The sequence below is a fragment of the Folsomia candida genome, unplaced genomic scaffold, assembly GCF_002217175.1.
Source record: "Folsomia candida strain VU population unplaced genomic scaffold, ASM221717v1 Fcan01_Sc002, whole genome shotgun sequence".
Taxonomy (NCBI): domain Eukaryota; kingdom Metazoa; phylum Arthropoda; class Collembola; order Entomobryomorpha; family Isotomidae; genus Folsomia; species Folsomia candida.
This window is the reverse complement of record NW_019091194.1, coordinates 8,761,301-8,776,825: the sequence shown is the minus strand read 5'-3', so window position 1 is coordinate 8,776,825 and position 15,525 is coordinate 8,761,301. Positions and strand designations below refer to the sequence as shown.

General features: G+C 36.6%; 1 protein-coding gene across 5 annotated transcripts in view; it reads left to right on the top strand.

Moving 5' to 3' along the window:
* LOC110843073 overlaps positions 1-15,525 on the top strand; it is a 30,998-nt gene that overhangs the window by 13,999 nt on the left and 1,474 nt on the right. For 3 of the 5 annotated variants that reach the window (XM_022088987.2, XM_035847215.1, XM_035847216.1), the window contains 11 exons: positions 9,981-10,159; positions 11,391-11,637; positions 11,706-11,861; positions 11,958-12,435; positions 12,513-12,559; positions 12,646-13,272; positions 13,339-13,433; positions 13,517-13,719; positions 13,788-13,908; positions 13,990-15,226; positions 15,317-15,385. In XM_022088987.2, the coding sequence (XP_021944679.1) occupies positions 9,981-10,159; positions 11,391-11,637; positions 11,706-11,861; positions 11,958-12,435; positions 12,513-12,559; positions 12,646-13,272; positions 13,339-13,433; positions 13,517-13,719; positions 13,788-13,908; positions 13,990-15,226; positions 15,317-15,385 (3,459 nt within the window). Of the gene's footprint in view, positions 1-8,234; positions 8,593-8,979; positions 9,234-9,980; positions 10,160-11,390; positions 11,638-11,705; positions 11,862-11,957; positions 12,436-12,512; positions 12,560-12,645; positions 13,273-13,338; positions 13,434-13,516; positions 13,720-13,787; positions 13,909-13,989; positions 15,227-15,316; positions 15,386-15,525 lie in introns of those variants that run through there. The other 2 variants (XM_035847218.1, XM_035847217.1) reach the window with 2 other exon arrangements.

Genomic DNA, 15,525 nt, shown 5'->3' with positions numbered 1-15,525 from the left:
AGATTAATGATCATGGAGCTAAAATCTGAAATGTGTATGCAAAACGCCAAACACCGCATACAAAAGACTGGACCTCATAAAGCATCCCAAATTAAGAAGAAGGTCCACGAAAAATGGGACCGTTTCTGGTAATTTATTTATCTTTTCAAAACAAAGCATCTAAATAGACACTGAAAATGAAGGCTGATACAACTAAAGCATAAAAATAGCAAGCCAGACAATATGCATGCATAATTTGTACATATAAATCTACATTATTTGCATCCGTCCTGGATTTTAACTAACGTTAACATCAAACTTATAAAGCATTCTAGAGTCCCTCTCTCATGCACTCTGCTGAACATCTCCTTTGTGTAAAGTCGGAATTGCATAAAGATTTCCGACGAGAAAAGAGATTGCTTCCATTTCCCTTGCCCACTCTGAATATCTGACACCATAATCCTTAAAATCATTAACTTAACAAAAGTGTAAATAACTTTTTGAAGAAAGAGGAATCCCTTTTCTTGTCCATGTTGATTGTTATGATTTACAAAAAAAGCACAGTTGGAAGTAATAAGAAGGGTCGTCTCTTCATCTCTCATGGCGAACAAGTGCTCAGAGATTTTCACTTCAATGTCAAAGTTAGGTTACAGATATTTGGTGAACAAGGAGCAAATGTATTTATCTACAAAGAATATATGTACATACGTACGTATAAGAACCTCAACAGGTTGTTGTATTATTATTTTGTTGCCAGTGCTCCTGGTCGTCAGCATCCTTATGCTTGTTGCGTGTCATGCAATCGTTTTCAAGTAATAATGCAGTTGAAGTCATTTGGCTTGGCACTATTCTCGTGTAATAAGCAGGTTGGGCTTTTCAGCTCTATAAATTTTTTTGATTAGTCCAGGTTAAATTTTCAATTTTCTTTGCGTTCTCTCTCTCGTCTCTTAACTTGAACCTAAATACGTGTGTATCTGTAGTGTTGCCTGCACGAGAGCTAAAATGCAACGATTTAATGATTTAACGATGATGGATCAGAGTAAAGTTTGGAATGCACATATGGTCACCAATCAAGTGTTAAAAAAACGATTAAATTGAGATTAATTTACTTTTGCTCATTTGTAGTGCGCCCATTGCTATTCGAGCAAACTAAACATGAATTGCAAAGATTTTAGGACATGGCAATAATAAACAATGTGAAATATTTTATTTTAGGAATTTCCTGTCGCTCATTCACATCCTTCCACCCTTTCGTTTTTTACCACTTTCCAAATATTATGAAACCTAAAAATTATGAGATCAATTTACACATTGGTGTTTCATTCTTCTTTGGATTATTTATTTATTAAACAAAGGAAAGGGCCCCACGAATACTCACCGTTCTTTCATAAAATGTTTAGGTGGGTGGGCAAAATTCCTGTAAAAATCCAGACGATCCTTTCTTTACATCATCGCTCCATTTATTCTGCTTCATTTCCTTCACCATATTGTGAAATAATAAACCGTTGCAAACGAAATGTAGCAAAGGGGTGAAAACACACGGAATTGTCTTTGTGGCACGCCCACGACGTCTTTCTGCACTTTCCCATCAATGTCTCACATTACCCCACATTTTATTTTGCCCCGCTTAGACACCCCACCCGCGTACTTCTAAAGTACACGACCATACCTTTCAATAGACACCCCATATGACAAAAGTCATTTTTTCGACATTCGACACCTCCCACACGGTCATGGGGTCGTCGCACGTCGAAATGGTGGCGATTTCTGAAATCCCCGCCCAAAAATACGTCTAAAACGGTGGCAACAAAAAATTCGCCAATTTTCGACTTTGGCGTCGTCTACACGGTCACACGGTCGTCGCACGTCGAAATGGTGGCGATTTCTGAAATCCCCGTCCAAAAATACGTCTAAAACGGTGGAAACAAAAAATTCGACATCTTTGACCGTTGGCGTCATCACCATGGCGCCGTGACCTTACGACCTACAACGCCCATCTTCGAACTCATCCCGTCCCCAAAAATTAGAAACACGTTGGCGAAAACCGGATGTCGAAATTCGAATCCGTTCTAAAGTTATCGTGGATACGGACAGACAGACGGACAGACAGACAGACAGACAGACGGACAGACAAGACATTTCCATAAAGGGGTTTTCACCCCTTAATAATGCTCAACAATTTTAGTGTGTAAGTCGAGTTCCCAAAGAATTTCGGAACATTTAACACCATTTTCGAGATGTTCACGAAACAGGAAAATTCCATTTTTATAACAAAGGAACCAAGAAACGAAAACATGGGTCCAGTTTCATCAACCATTTAGCCAGTTGCCATTAAACTGTTTTGGCTAGCTGTTGTCGGGCCTTTTGATGAATGAAGGATTTCGTGAGGGTGTAAAGTAAATTGATCTAGATATTGCATTTTTGTTGGTCAAGTGAAAGATTTTGTTGAAATTATATGATTCAAAATCAGGAATGTGGTTACCACAAACCAACAAAGTTAATGGACACAAGGAGATACATACGCGGCGTTCACCACTGTAACAAAATTATTTTGTGTTTATAATTCATATTCGTCAAGAATTTGTGTGGCCAGAAAAATCACTTGTTTAGGATAATAGTTTGTAAGATTGTAAATAGTTTAGGGATAAATTAAGAGATTTTTAAAAGGTTCATACAAGTTGCTACTAGATAGTCTTCCTAATTATTTGTTTCTTTGATCCCGATGCTCATCGTCCTACATACTATCAAATGTCAATGGTGAAGACGATTTGAACTTAAACCTACGACGGACACATTAACCAGAACAATGAGATACCAGATTTTAAAGATTTGATCCACTCAAACAAGAACCTAGTTGGCTTTGCTTCCCATTAAAATTCCATTGTCGTTTTTTTCAAAATTATTGCCCCATTTGCATCAGCCAGCATCCATCCCATCGTTTTTCCTTCCCTTGCACTTAAACACTCATTTATATTAACTTGGCTCAGATATGATTCGATCACTTAATCGACATCGACATCATCAAAAGCCGTTTGACGTTTCTTCCACTCTCCATTTAAGGGATGGACGACCCGCTTGGATCCACTTCCAACTCAATTTTCATTGCATTGCATCAAAGCCTTTCTTTGCTTTATCATCTACCTTGAACACCATTGGTCTAGCTATCATGAAATAAATGTTTATTGTACCGTATCGAAGTTGATACACATGTTTTATTCAAATTATTATTGTTTAACGCAATCTTTGTTTCTACTTGTCGCTGATTACTTTTTTGGGTGGTACAATTGTTTGTCCAAGTGTGGTTCATTGTGCACATGTGTGTGGGGTCAATATGCATTTAATTATATGCAGCTTCCTCTCAGCTGGGTTTTACAAATCTAATTGTACTAATACTAGTAGAATGCATACTTTATTTTTTGAATATGTAAAATTGTGGGTTGTATTTATAGATGCGATTTTGATTGATAATACATTGACGAAATGAAGCAAATGCAACATTTTTCTTAAGCGAGAAAAATCAAGCTTAAAATATTTGAAGTCCGTATTTAAATATTCGCTTGATCATAAACTTTAGCTGGCAATCTCTTCTGCTGCTTGCCTCACATGTTCTATTTGACAAAGCGAGAGTGACGAAATTCATAAAAAAGTTTGGGCGTTGAATATACAAATAGTCGTTTTTCTTGTTTTTAAAGCACACCATTTGTCACTTGTCAACCCTTGTGACCATTCATCGTTAAAGGAATAGAAAAATTATTATTTGTTCATTTATTAATTGTGCCAGTGTTTAGGTTGAGCATCACAGGTATTAAGAATTAGGGAAATTAAACTTGACGGTTAATTTCTTTGAAATAAGAAGTTAAACACAAAACCAAATTTCACACAGTGAGCAGTACATTCTAAGTTTTTATTATACACAAATTGTTTTTCTTCACATCGACGCGACGGCTGCAAATGAAAGTGAATACGATTCAACCCAATCAAAGAATCTCAGGTAGAAAGATGAAACGAAATTGAATTGTATTCAAATCATCTCAGGAGTAAAATGCACCAGTGAATGATGGTATTTATTGAATGATTTAGTTTGACATGAGTCAAACACCCCCGTCCCAACACTGGAGAGATATCGACATCATCAAATCGCAACAAACTATTTTAGTTTGTGAATGGTTTGTGTTGTGAATGACATCGTGTTAGTTTAACTGTCACCGCATTAATTCAAAGTGACATGAATTGTTGTTTGAGGTTTAACAATTCCCTGAGACGTCGTGCTCACTTGGCTATTCACTTGGCTTTACCTTACCTGCCAACTTATCACCACTCTTTCGTTTTAGGAAGTGAGCATAATTGTCACTCATGCATTTCTTTAAAGTCAAAGTGCACTTTCCACTAAGCATGGTCAGTGAAAGATGAACAGACATATTCGTGTATCAACCATCAGGAGAGATGAATTTACTAAGGTAGACAATACAGGAAGACGCTGAAATATTGAACATGCTTATACCCCTTAAGTAATATATAACACAAATAATTTAATTTACATAGATTTAAACCAAATGGATACAGGATTTTAACCAAGGCGCATGCATTTTTCGTATATGTGAAATCTATACTTCAGCTTGATAAATATATGTAGACCCCGACGCACTGGGTGATTGTACGATCATTTTGCACTCAATTTTCGATACCTTATTAGGTCCTGCCTAAAATGTATATTTTGTAATTCTGCCTGCCTGCTTCACAATTTATGTCTACAAACCATTTCTCCACAAAATACTAAATAAATGTCAACTCGATTAAACAATTTACTTGATCTCCACGAGTAGCATTTTAAATTTTGCCAAGTTTGAGCTTGCCAAGATAATACATCAGGAGCATTACGCATATTATGTAAAGGCCTCGCTTGACGATTTATTATTTTAACGAGATGATGCTTTTTGTAACAAATTAAAACAATGAACTCATTGCACATTTTCCATGTCTTGCATTTGCTTGAGCCTTTCGTAGTTGTGAGTTAAAAGATTTTGAGCCAGATTATGATGCCATCAACATCAGTTGTTATGTTGCTTCATCATAATAGAAAAAAGTCTGGCTGCATACGTCGAGAAGATTTTTTAGCCTCGTAGATATGCACATGCAGTGTCCTTATTTCTGTCGCACTCTCTCTCATCCCATCTCAAATCTCCGGTTTACGACCAGATGACTTATAAGGATGCAAATCATCTTTTTATTATTTTTTCAAGACCTTTCGCATACTGTCTGTGAGTTGATTTCCGGACAACTTTATCTATTTGGCTTTGTTTTTTCACTTCTTCCTACTAATCACCACATGAATCTTGCGAGGAGTCAAAGCCAGCGGTGTATTAAATGTCAAAGGTTTAAAATGTCAGTCTGTCCAGTCTAATTTTTTTTTTTTTTTCAAGATGAAGTGCCGATTATAGTTTAAATGCCGATTTTTTTAAAACGGACAATGTTTACTCTCGTCAATAGATCTGAAAATTTGTTTATTTGCTTTATTAAACGATTTGGGCGTTAGAATTTTTGCTCATATCTTGATTTGTGATTTGTACATAATACCGAGTTTGTGGTTAAATAAAATTGCATGACTAAATGTATTTTTGTTCATAAACGGAGATTCCCAAAACTTGAACCCCGTGGACCACAACAAAAGACAACCATATAAAATCTATCCCAATTATTTAAAATTTCTGATCCAATTAAATATTTACATTGGATCGACATTTATGATTTTGCCTCATTAAGATTCATCTCCTAATAAAATATGTTAAAAAGCGTAAAATTTTATTAGATCATGAATAAACGCAAAATTTTACCCTCGCCCATGCATCATACGTATGTACAAGAAAATACGTTATTGTCTCTTACAAAACAAGTAATAAAACTTTTATGTTGTGGTTGTGATGCGAATGCGATGTCATGTGTGAATGGTTAGATTTATTCCCTGCAATTTCTATCAAGTCGCTACTTTACATCTTAACTTTATTTCTATTCTCAGCAAATGTGCCAAGATAAATTGTGTAGCATTGTCTCTTTGAAATTGTCCATTTAAATAAGTCTCATTTTCTGTCAAAATCGATCAACACTGGCCATTTTTTTGCGTAAGATGTTCAACGTGGGCGATATTTCAATTGCACATGCATGTAATGTACCCTTGCATATATTTAAAATTAAATGCATATTAACTTACAATTGAATTTAAATACATAATACAACTGGTAATGCATGTTTTTGAATGTACGTATGATGCATATACATTTGCGTCGAGACATCATAAATCAATCACAAACACAACAATATCCAGATACACAATTAATCATAAACTTCTGGTGATAACTTAGAGATCATTAGTCATCTTATAGTCAGTCTAATATACATACGGATCCAGTGCTGCATAAATATGTACTACAATATTCTCTGTTAATATATTCTAATTTTAAACTTTAAATAGAGAAGTCGTCTTCCAACAAATCTCCAACACTTATGGACCATGGCGCCGGGTTACTACAAATTTTGTCTCCGTCAAGAAGGAGCTGTGAAAAAATCAATTTGGCAAATTAATTTCTCAACAATTATTTTTATGGTGTACGTATTTAATGTCCGAAATTCTGGACTACTCAAATACATTTGTGCACAACACTGATCAATAAGTTGTCGTAAAAATGTGAAAGTCGTGGTTGAACTCTGTGGTCCGAACTTTATGGTTTCTTAAGGAGGCATCAGTTTTCAGATATCAAATTTCACACGTACAGATATATATTTGCTCGCACATATTCCATGCATAGAGTTTTGTCTGTCTGTCTGTCTTTGTAAAAAAACTTCATGATTCGCAAATTGATTTTATTATCTTTTGGAAGTTGTCAGGGTGGGATTGGAAACATGGGTTGACATTGTGATGACAAGCATAAGAAAACGACCTAGACCTCGACCTTTGCCCACTATCAGATTTATACATATGCACATATTCACTATCCGTTCTTATTACGAACTCGTAAAAATACGGTGATACTTGTATCATTGAAATTAATCATTATCACTTTACGCGTCGTTAAGTTAATCTTCTGTGAAATTTCATGCTCTACACTTGCCTTTCGTGTGGTCATATGAATAATTAAAATATTGGACGTCAGATTTCGTTTTATTAAACTGTTTTCTTTCAGTTTGCATTTAACTTTATCGTTTTACTGATCAGCACAGCATTGCAATGGAACCTAACGAATTACAGAAATTAATCCTTCTTTCTTGCTCGTTTGCATAATGACAATGTAAATATGGTTAAATTTTGTCATGATAATAAGCCTTTTTGCAGCAAATGTAAAATTGCATAATGTCTGTTGAATTAGCAAACCAGAACGAAGCAGCAACAGCAGATGGCAACAAATGAGTCACTCACTACCTTAGAAAATCGCATTCGCCTTTGTTCGCATAACTTACTCATCATCATCAGGTTGTACATGCATAAATATAACAAGAATGGTTATGTGTCGTACTGTGTCATACAGAAAGTGTAAATATTTCATTTCATTCTGTGCTCATTGCTATTCTACTTTCCAACAGCACCTTCTTCAATAGTGCTAATAGCACTTTATAATTGAATATTTATGCTCCTAATTTATATCAGAATTTGTGGTTGGTCGAAAAAAGAAAACTTGTACGTATGGAATAATAATATTTAATGATGGAGTCTGTAAAACCGATATGTATGTGCACACATATGTATCTTATAAATACGTATTCAGCTTGGTTTGCAACGCATATGTACATACCTATACTCTTCCTGATATTAAAAAATAATATTTAAATCTTTTGCATGGACTACAAAAAGTAATTGCATAGTGGATGATGCGATTCAAGTGTGATGGTAGAATATAAAATGAGGTAGGACTGGATATGAGGACTGGGTCGTTATTAAACCGTTTCATTTAATACTCGTGCATTACCAAAAATAGCCATGCAGGAAATTGGAATAGGTATTATCCAACGTATGTATGTATGTCATACACACTACTGCAAGGTGATGATAAAATAGTACCTTATTCATCAATTTTTGTAGTCCCTCACAAGACTTGTGAATGTCCTCAGCTTGAAGCATCCCCCTTGAAATTGTTGGCATACATGTGCTTCGTGTGAAAATGAAATGTTTATGCCAAATGCCATTATGCACATGACGTGAACAATATACACGTAGCAAAATGTTTTGCAGTTTTGCAGACTCAGTTTGGATTTAGTGGTGGAATGTTAAACATCCTTTAAATATGTCCAAACGACTGGACATTAACTATAATTTTATGGCGCCTGATAACTAATAATATAGTGCTGCATATTGATATAACATAACATCGTTTTTCTCTTTCATTGATTCAAATCGTATTCATTTTAAGCAAATATTTGTCACCAGACTCCAGCCATCCTGACCAGAAATAGTCTTGATTTTTACTCTGGTCATTGTGCTGTGTTTAATTTTGCACGTTTTAAAACAAATAAATGATAAGTGAGAGGTTTATGTTGACAGTTTAAGGTTGAGTGAAACTTCCTACTTTGGAAACTGTGCTAAAACATTTTACGGTGAAGAAATTCTAAAAATGAAAAAACATAAAGGTGAGTGCCATGTGATAGTTCTCTAAAATGCAAAAGTGCATAATTGTACCAGAAATGTCGGAACACACAATTTTTTAGCCAGAACAGGAAACGTTTCGCCTCAATTGCATTTCAACAATTCGATTGGTGTTTTTTTTTGTTGAACGAATAATGGTCGTAAATTGCGATTGTGAGACTAGATTGTAAACTTTTTTGCACAACCACCGGATTTTATTTATTCAATATACATACACGCATACATATTTACTGGGGACTGGAATGAGTACATACGTTTGTATCTGTCTGATCCAGCAGTCCTGTCAATTTTTCTGGTTGTACGTATTACATACGTAAAAAATATACCAACAATAATTCTTATCTCATTTGTGGTTAAGGTTTGGTCGGATGTGGTTTATAACGAGGTTGTTGGTTCTATTGTGCATACAGGAGTGAAATCTAAAACTAAATTAAATCGACGTTGCAGTATTATTATCATTCAAGTAAAACGAGTAAAACTGCATGGTTTCAAAACAAAACATCTTCTTCACTTGCAAACCTAAAATATTCACAGATACGCTTGTGTTTCGCATTTTACTAAATTACGAAGAACTGAATAGCTCAACTCATGAAGAGTCATCATCGATGGGGAAGCCAACAATAAGGTGTGTTTTACTTTGGTCTCACTGTTGTGCCCACATTTAATCATATATTTTATTATTGGCACACAAGGTACAAAAAACGAGATTTCGTTCATGTTGTTGTGGGGGTTGGTTCCTCCATGCCATATTTCTCTTTAGTGTCATGCACTCTTCAGGTTATGTTAGTCGATGGGGGTCCAACAAACCAGAAGAGTTCCTTTCCAGCTATTTTTGTCCATAGTTTACTTTACGTGATCACCACAGCCCAAAAACGGACGGAAGAAGAGAGTTTTGAAACTTGAGCAGATATAAATCTCATCAGTTGACGGGCGAGTCGTCGGTCGTGTTCAATTGAGTGTGCCTTGCTTTCGTTAGACATTGGTCGATGCATTTCATAATTCCGACGACGACGAGTAGGGCGAGTAGTGTGAGGTGAACGTGAATTCTTTTAATCCAGTTAGTCATTTCCTAGGCATGGTGGTAAAGGTTGTTTAGTTTGTGGCTGGCGGTACGAAAGTGAAGAGATCCGTTTATGACATTTGAGCCAGCCAAGCCAACCATAAAATTTAAAAGATCATCACATTTTTCAGGAATTTATCACGATTTTATTATCAAATCGTGATTTGAGCAGCTGGAATGTAATCCTCTAGTTGACAACTGCTACAGGGTCAAATACTTATTTTTTATTGGGAATAATACGTGAGCACGCGTTCTTTGTCAATTCCTTGCATGACAAATTGTAATGGTTTGACTTTGTTTATTCGTTTTCAGAACCCACCCTCGCTCACCCACGCGAAAGGTCAGCCTGTCGTGAGTAATGGCCGAGCTTCGTCTATGCGACTGAGGTCATGGGGAATGCGCTCAAGCTCTGCTGCAGTCAATACAAGCCACACGATGGATCGGGATTCCTCAAGTCTGATACCTTTTTTACAACAAGCCTTATTATCCAGGTGAGCACTGTTGGTTTTGTCAATGATATCGTATATTGCATTCACAAATGTGTGCACGTGTTTAACCCAGCAGAATTTTAATATTCATATCACAGTTTCATACGAGCAAGAAAAAACATGTCTAGTTTGAAAAACATCTTATCAGCGTCTCCATATTTTTTAATAATTGTTGTTTAATTAAGTATTAACAAGAATGAGTCTTGTCTCTAAAAGAACAGGAGATAAGAACCAATTACTTTTCACAATTCCATTTTATTGTTTAATTTGCTCTCTGTTAGGCCCAGGTTGATACAATCAAGTTGATTGTTTCGTCCAAAAATGGACTTGTGGTAGGAGCTCGAGTAATTCTGCAGATTTTGCTACACGATGACGCGAGCGTGGTTTTGTTGAGCTGAATATTAATTAGATTTGAATGTTGGTAGTAGTTAGGTTTTAGAATAGTGGTTAATAGTCGCTGCCGTTGGTGGGCTCTACGGGAAATCTAACTGACTAAGCATAATTTCATTGGTTTGGCATTGGCATAAATTTTTAAATCGCTACATAGTGCAATATTGTATACACATGTAATACATGTGAAAAAATTTGCAGGCCAATTGACTAACTAAAGCAATTAACAAGACTAATTAGTTTGCAATGTATTTGGGAAAGAGGATTAAACGTTGCGTAATATTTATTAATAATCAGAGCGTTCTAAGATTCAAACTTGTCACAGTGCAATTTGAGCAATCAACATAAGTCTTTAACTATAGGATGGCTGTATATTCGGAACGAATCGATTACACATTGTCACCATTACGTCTCCAACAAGGACGAGTTAATCTTAATTTTAATAAACATCAATGGTATGAGTAGGAATGAAATTAATGAAAAGTGATGATGGTGACGATGATGTGTGATCCTTCATTGTTGATCGAGTGACGTAGACAAAGTCACACAATTCAATCTGCCATACAGTTCTTCTTAATCGTTTATTGTGCTGAATATGCAAATGACTAAGTGCGGAATAAAATTACGAAAATAATTGCAAATTGAAATTGAGTATTATACGGCAGTCATTCACATAACAAAACAAGGACATCACATTTTTGCAACGTTAGGAGTAAATAAAATGAAAGTGCATAAGGTGGATTTGCATATGTACTGGTGAACTCAAATTTTCAAATCAATGTAGGTGCGACACTGCATAATATGCATTTTGACGCTATTTATATAATTATCTCATCTGTCACAGATATCGATGGATCCTTGGCGAGGTTTTAGAAGCTCCTCCATGGTATCGGAGCCAAATGGGGTCCTCAGAGTTGGACGAGTTGTGTCCACTTGTGTATCAAGTTCTCCCCTCCATTTATGGAACCACGTCCTCCTCCTCCAAAAAGAAGGCCGCCCTTCTTAATTCATCCCTTGACCTGCGACAACAGTATCAAAATAATACAGAAAACCTTAAACCCATCCCAATTCACCAGATTTTTAATATAAATGTAAGTTTAACATGCCTGCAATTTTTTCTCGAGTATGAATTGTTAATTTTATGTAATTTTTATGACAGAATGAAGACGATTCCTCTAGAACAATGTGGTTGGAAGGGGAATCAAATAGTGGGAAGAGTTTCTTTTGTCTTAAATTACTTCATGAATGGATCTCCTATCACACCTACAATTATACTTCCACACCTCTAAATACCCGGATCGGTGAATTCCAAGTGGTAAGTATGCAGCCACGCATAACAATATAATTCCACGTGTAGCACCATGTAAGTCAATGTTAGCTCTATGTTTGGCCTTGTTCATTTAAATTTTAGATTTTCTACGTCCCCCTCAATCAAGTTCGTGGCAGTTTGACCCGCTTTCTCCTAAAGGAACTTTTCCCAAAACAATCGGTTGCCTCCCGGATGAAAGCTTCTACATTACTCAAGGCGCTTAATCAATTGGGTTCATCACTTCTCATAATTCTCGACGGTTTAGACGATGTTCTGAATTCGGAAAACTTGAATCTGAAAAATAAAGAGTCACAAGATTCTGAAATACTGAAAGATATTGAATCCTTATTAAATGGTCAGTTGTTTCCTCAGTCAATGGTGTTAGTGACATCAAAACCTTCCCCAACAATAAACATGAACAGTTTGTGTGTGCGAAGTGTACGAAAGTTTTTAGTGAATGGAATGGAGTGGGGGCAAATTCAGTTCTTTGTTCGACGATTCTTCACAGGACGAAAATTTTCGGGGTGTGAAAGTCGGCTATGTGAAATACTGTCGGAAAGGGATGACTTACTCGTGTTAGGTTTGTAAAAACACAATTTTGTTAATTTTGTAATCTTGTATATGTTATTAATATAATAATCTGTTGTATATAAACAGCGTCAAATCCATTTATTTTGGCTTTGTTATGTGCCGTATTTGAAGAGGTAATATATAAATTTTTCCCAGTTTGCCACTTACTTGATTTGCTTGATATTAAAATATTGTTTCTTCCTTTGTGTCGTTTATTAAGGTCGGAGACATTCCATATTCGAATGCAGAATTATACGCAACCCTTCTCGGATGTCTATTTTCGCAAACAAGTTGCAGCAACAGCAGCAATAATAATAAGCAGACCGCAGCCACAACGTCAAGTTATGGTTCAGGTTCAGGGTCCAGCTCCTCCACGTCAACATCATCCCCCTCGTTCAGGCATGGAAAAGAACCCTCAAATGGTTGCATTCCCTCCAAGTACCAAAAGCAAGTTCAAGACTTTGGAAAACTTGTTTTGACTAAAATGCCCTCCGCAAACTTTTCCAAGCAACACACTCCACAACAGGATGGACTATTAGAACCTTCCCGAATCTTTTACACAGAGCAGGAAGTGTTAGCTTTTTGCGGAAATCTTGACCTGGTGAAACTTGGACTACTTTCTAGATCCAAGGCCATATTTGTTAAACCAAAAAAGTCTCAGTTTAGTGCAAGCAAGAAATTGACTCTGATTCATCCATCGCTCACACCATTCGTTGCTGCGTATTATCTTCAATTCCAAATCACTTCCCCCCAACTTCTTCGAAAAGAGTTGGACCTACTTCCAGATTTGGACCAGTTGCAACAAAATCAAGTTCGAATTCAGTCAATTCTCTTCCAAGTGTTAGGAGTAAGTTCACGCATATTTTATTAAATTATAACACCATGCATTAAATCTGTTTATTTCTACCTGCAGAACCTGATGGAACTTTTGCAGAACAAGGGAGCATGTTTGTTTCTGACGTTGAGCTTGTTAGATACAAGTCTTAACTATTTGCTGGCACTACTCAGGTATGCATACGATATGTTGTCATATTTGAACTTGTAGTTAAATTTGTAATATTGATAATCAACATGTACATGTTTTTTTATAGGTCGGCAGGATTCTACGAGGCAAACTTGCGAGCAGTGTGTTCACTCATAAAATCAGTCAATTTAAAACACATTACCGTTAATCTGGGTTCAGAATGGGTATCGGAATACAAACAAGTGATATCATCTCCTCACTGTTCGTTGGAGTCGGTGGAAATTATCATTAGACCGGGTTACTCTGCTGCATTGTCGAGAATTATTGAAGGTAAAATTGACGCAAGTGTTTGATAATATTAAGAATTTATTTATTTATCGTTAATTAATTGTTTTAAGGACTTTGTCAAAATGAGTCAGTAACGTCCATCAAGTTCTCCTCTATCCCTGGAAGTGAATGGAATCCAGTTGAGGTCAACCTTTTGAGTGCACAACTGCACAGACTCATGTGTTTCCAAAGGTTTGTATTAAAATTTATTCGATACCAAGTATACCAAGAATGATTAATACGTATAATAATAAATGTTATGTGTGATTTTAGCATGGGTCTCAATAAAAAACTAAGATCGTTGGAAATCATAATGACATGTCTCGAAGATAAAGAGCATTCTCGATTTCAACCCGTGGTGGACGCCTTGTCTCTAGCTCTGGGAGAATCAAAAGGGGGTAGCATCTTCCTCAAGAAGCTCGTTTTGGACATGGACCTAACCTCCGTACAATTAGTCCAACTTGTTGAATTTATAAAGTCACATCCAAGTTTGGAAGTGCTTCACCTTCCGCATCTTGGTTGCGGTCCCGAAGGATTTCATGCCCTTGCTCAGTTGCTACAAGTCAAGCCACTCCTTTCTCTAAGTCTCATGGGTTCTTGGAGATCAAATTCTGCTGAACAAGAAAATCAAGTAGTGCTGGAGCCCTTCCCTTTCCCTAACCTTGTGGACAACTTTAGCTTCAATGACAACGTGAGTAACAGTTTATCCTCAAACAAAAGTTCACTCCAGCGACTTAATACCTACGGAGGAAGTATGAATGGAATAAAGTCACCCTCCATCCGGAGAAAGAAGGGATATAACCACTCTGGAATGATTTACCCACCGCCACCGCCCGGCCCAACAGTGACACATCAGCAGCAGATATCCACTCCCTTATTAGGCAGTCCCCGGCAGCCCCATCAATATCAACTTGGCCTTCCATCACCCCCACAAACTCAAATACCTCTACAAATTCAGGTTCAAAATTCTCAGTCAAATCAACAAATGCGCCAGACAACAATAAGTCCTGCGGCGTCTCCTATGTTGGGGGTTCTTGTCCTCCCTCCGCTCACCACCACCAACTCCAATTCCACTCGAACCAGCTCCCCACAAAACTTGAGTCCAGTTTCAAGTCTAAGCAATAGCAACAGTTTGAACAACAATACCAATCACCACCACAAGTCCAATTCTGAATTAAGAAGGAACTTTCTCCCAGTGCCGATATGTGATCGTGCCAACCATGAGCTGGATGGATTTCACTCCATTTTCAGTGTTCTTCGCAGCACTTCCCCTCATCTATTGGGATTGAGAACTTTGAACTTATCGAAATGTGTCATGAACTGGGAGGATGTGATTTGTTTGGGAGAAACTGTTAGGAAAATGGATTGTCTGCACTCGTTAAGAATGGAGGGAATGAAACTGTGCGATGTCCTTCCAGTTTTATTAGCGCTGCAGGAAAACACGAGTCTGAAGATGGCAGACCTGAGCTCTAATCATGTCGTCATCGGGGACGACGCAATACAATTAGTGGTAAGATAAATTTGAGTTCTTTGAAACAAGTTAATTTAAATATTTGGTATGATCTCAACCTTGAATCTTGTTTACGTACGTGTTTTGCAGACAAATTCTTTGGCAAAAAATAGCACCCTAAGGCTACTATCAATTCAAGGATGGACAATGTATATTCAGGTATGAACAAAATAAGTATTCATTATTTTCAAACTCGAGTAACTGTAAAGATGTAGTAGAATCGATGTCTAAATGTGTATATTAAATAGTTTATAAAAAATATAATACATTATATATGTAACTAATCTTGATGAATTATT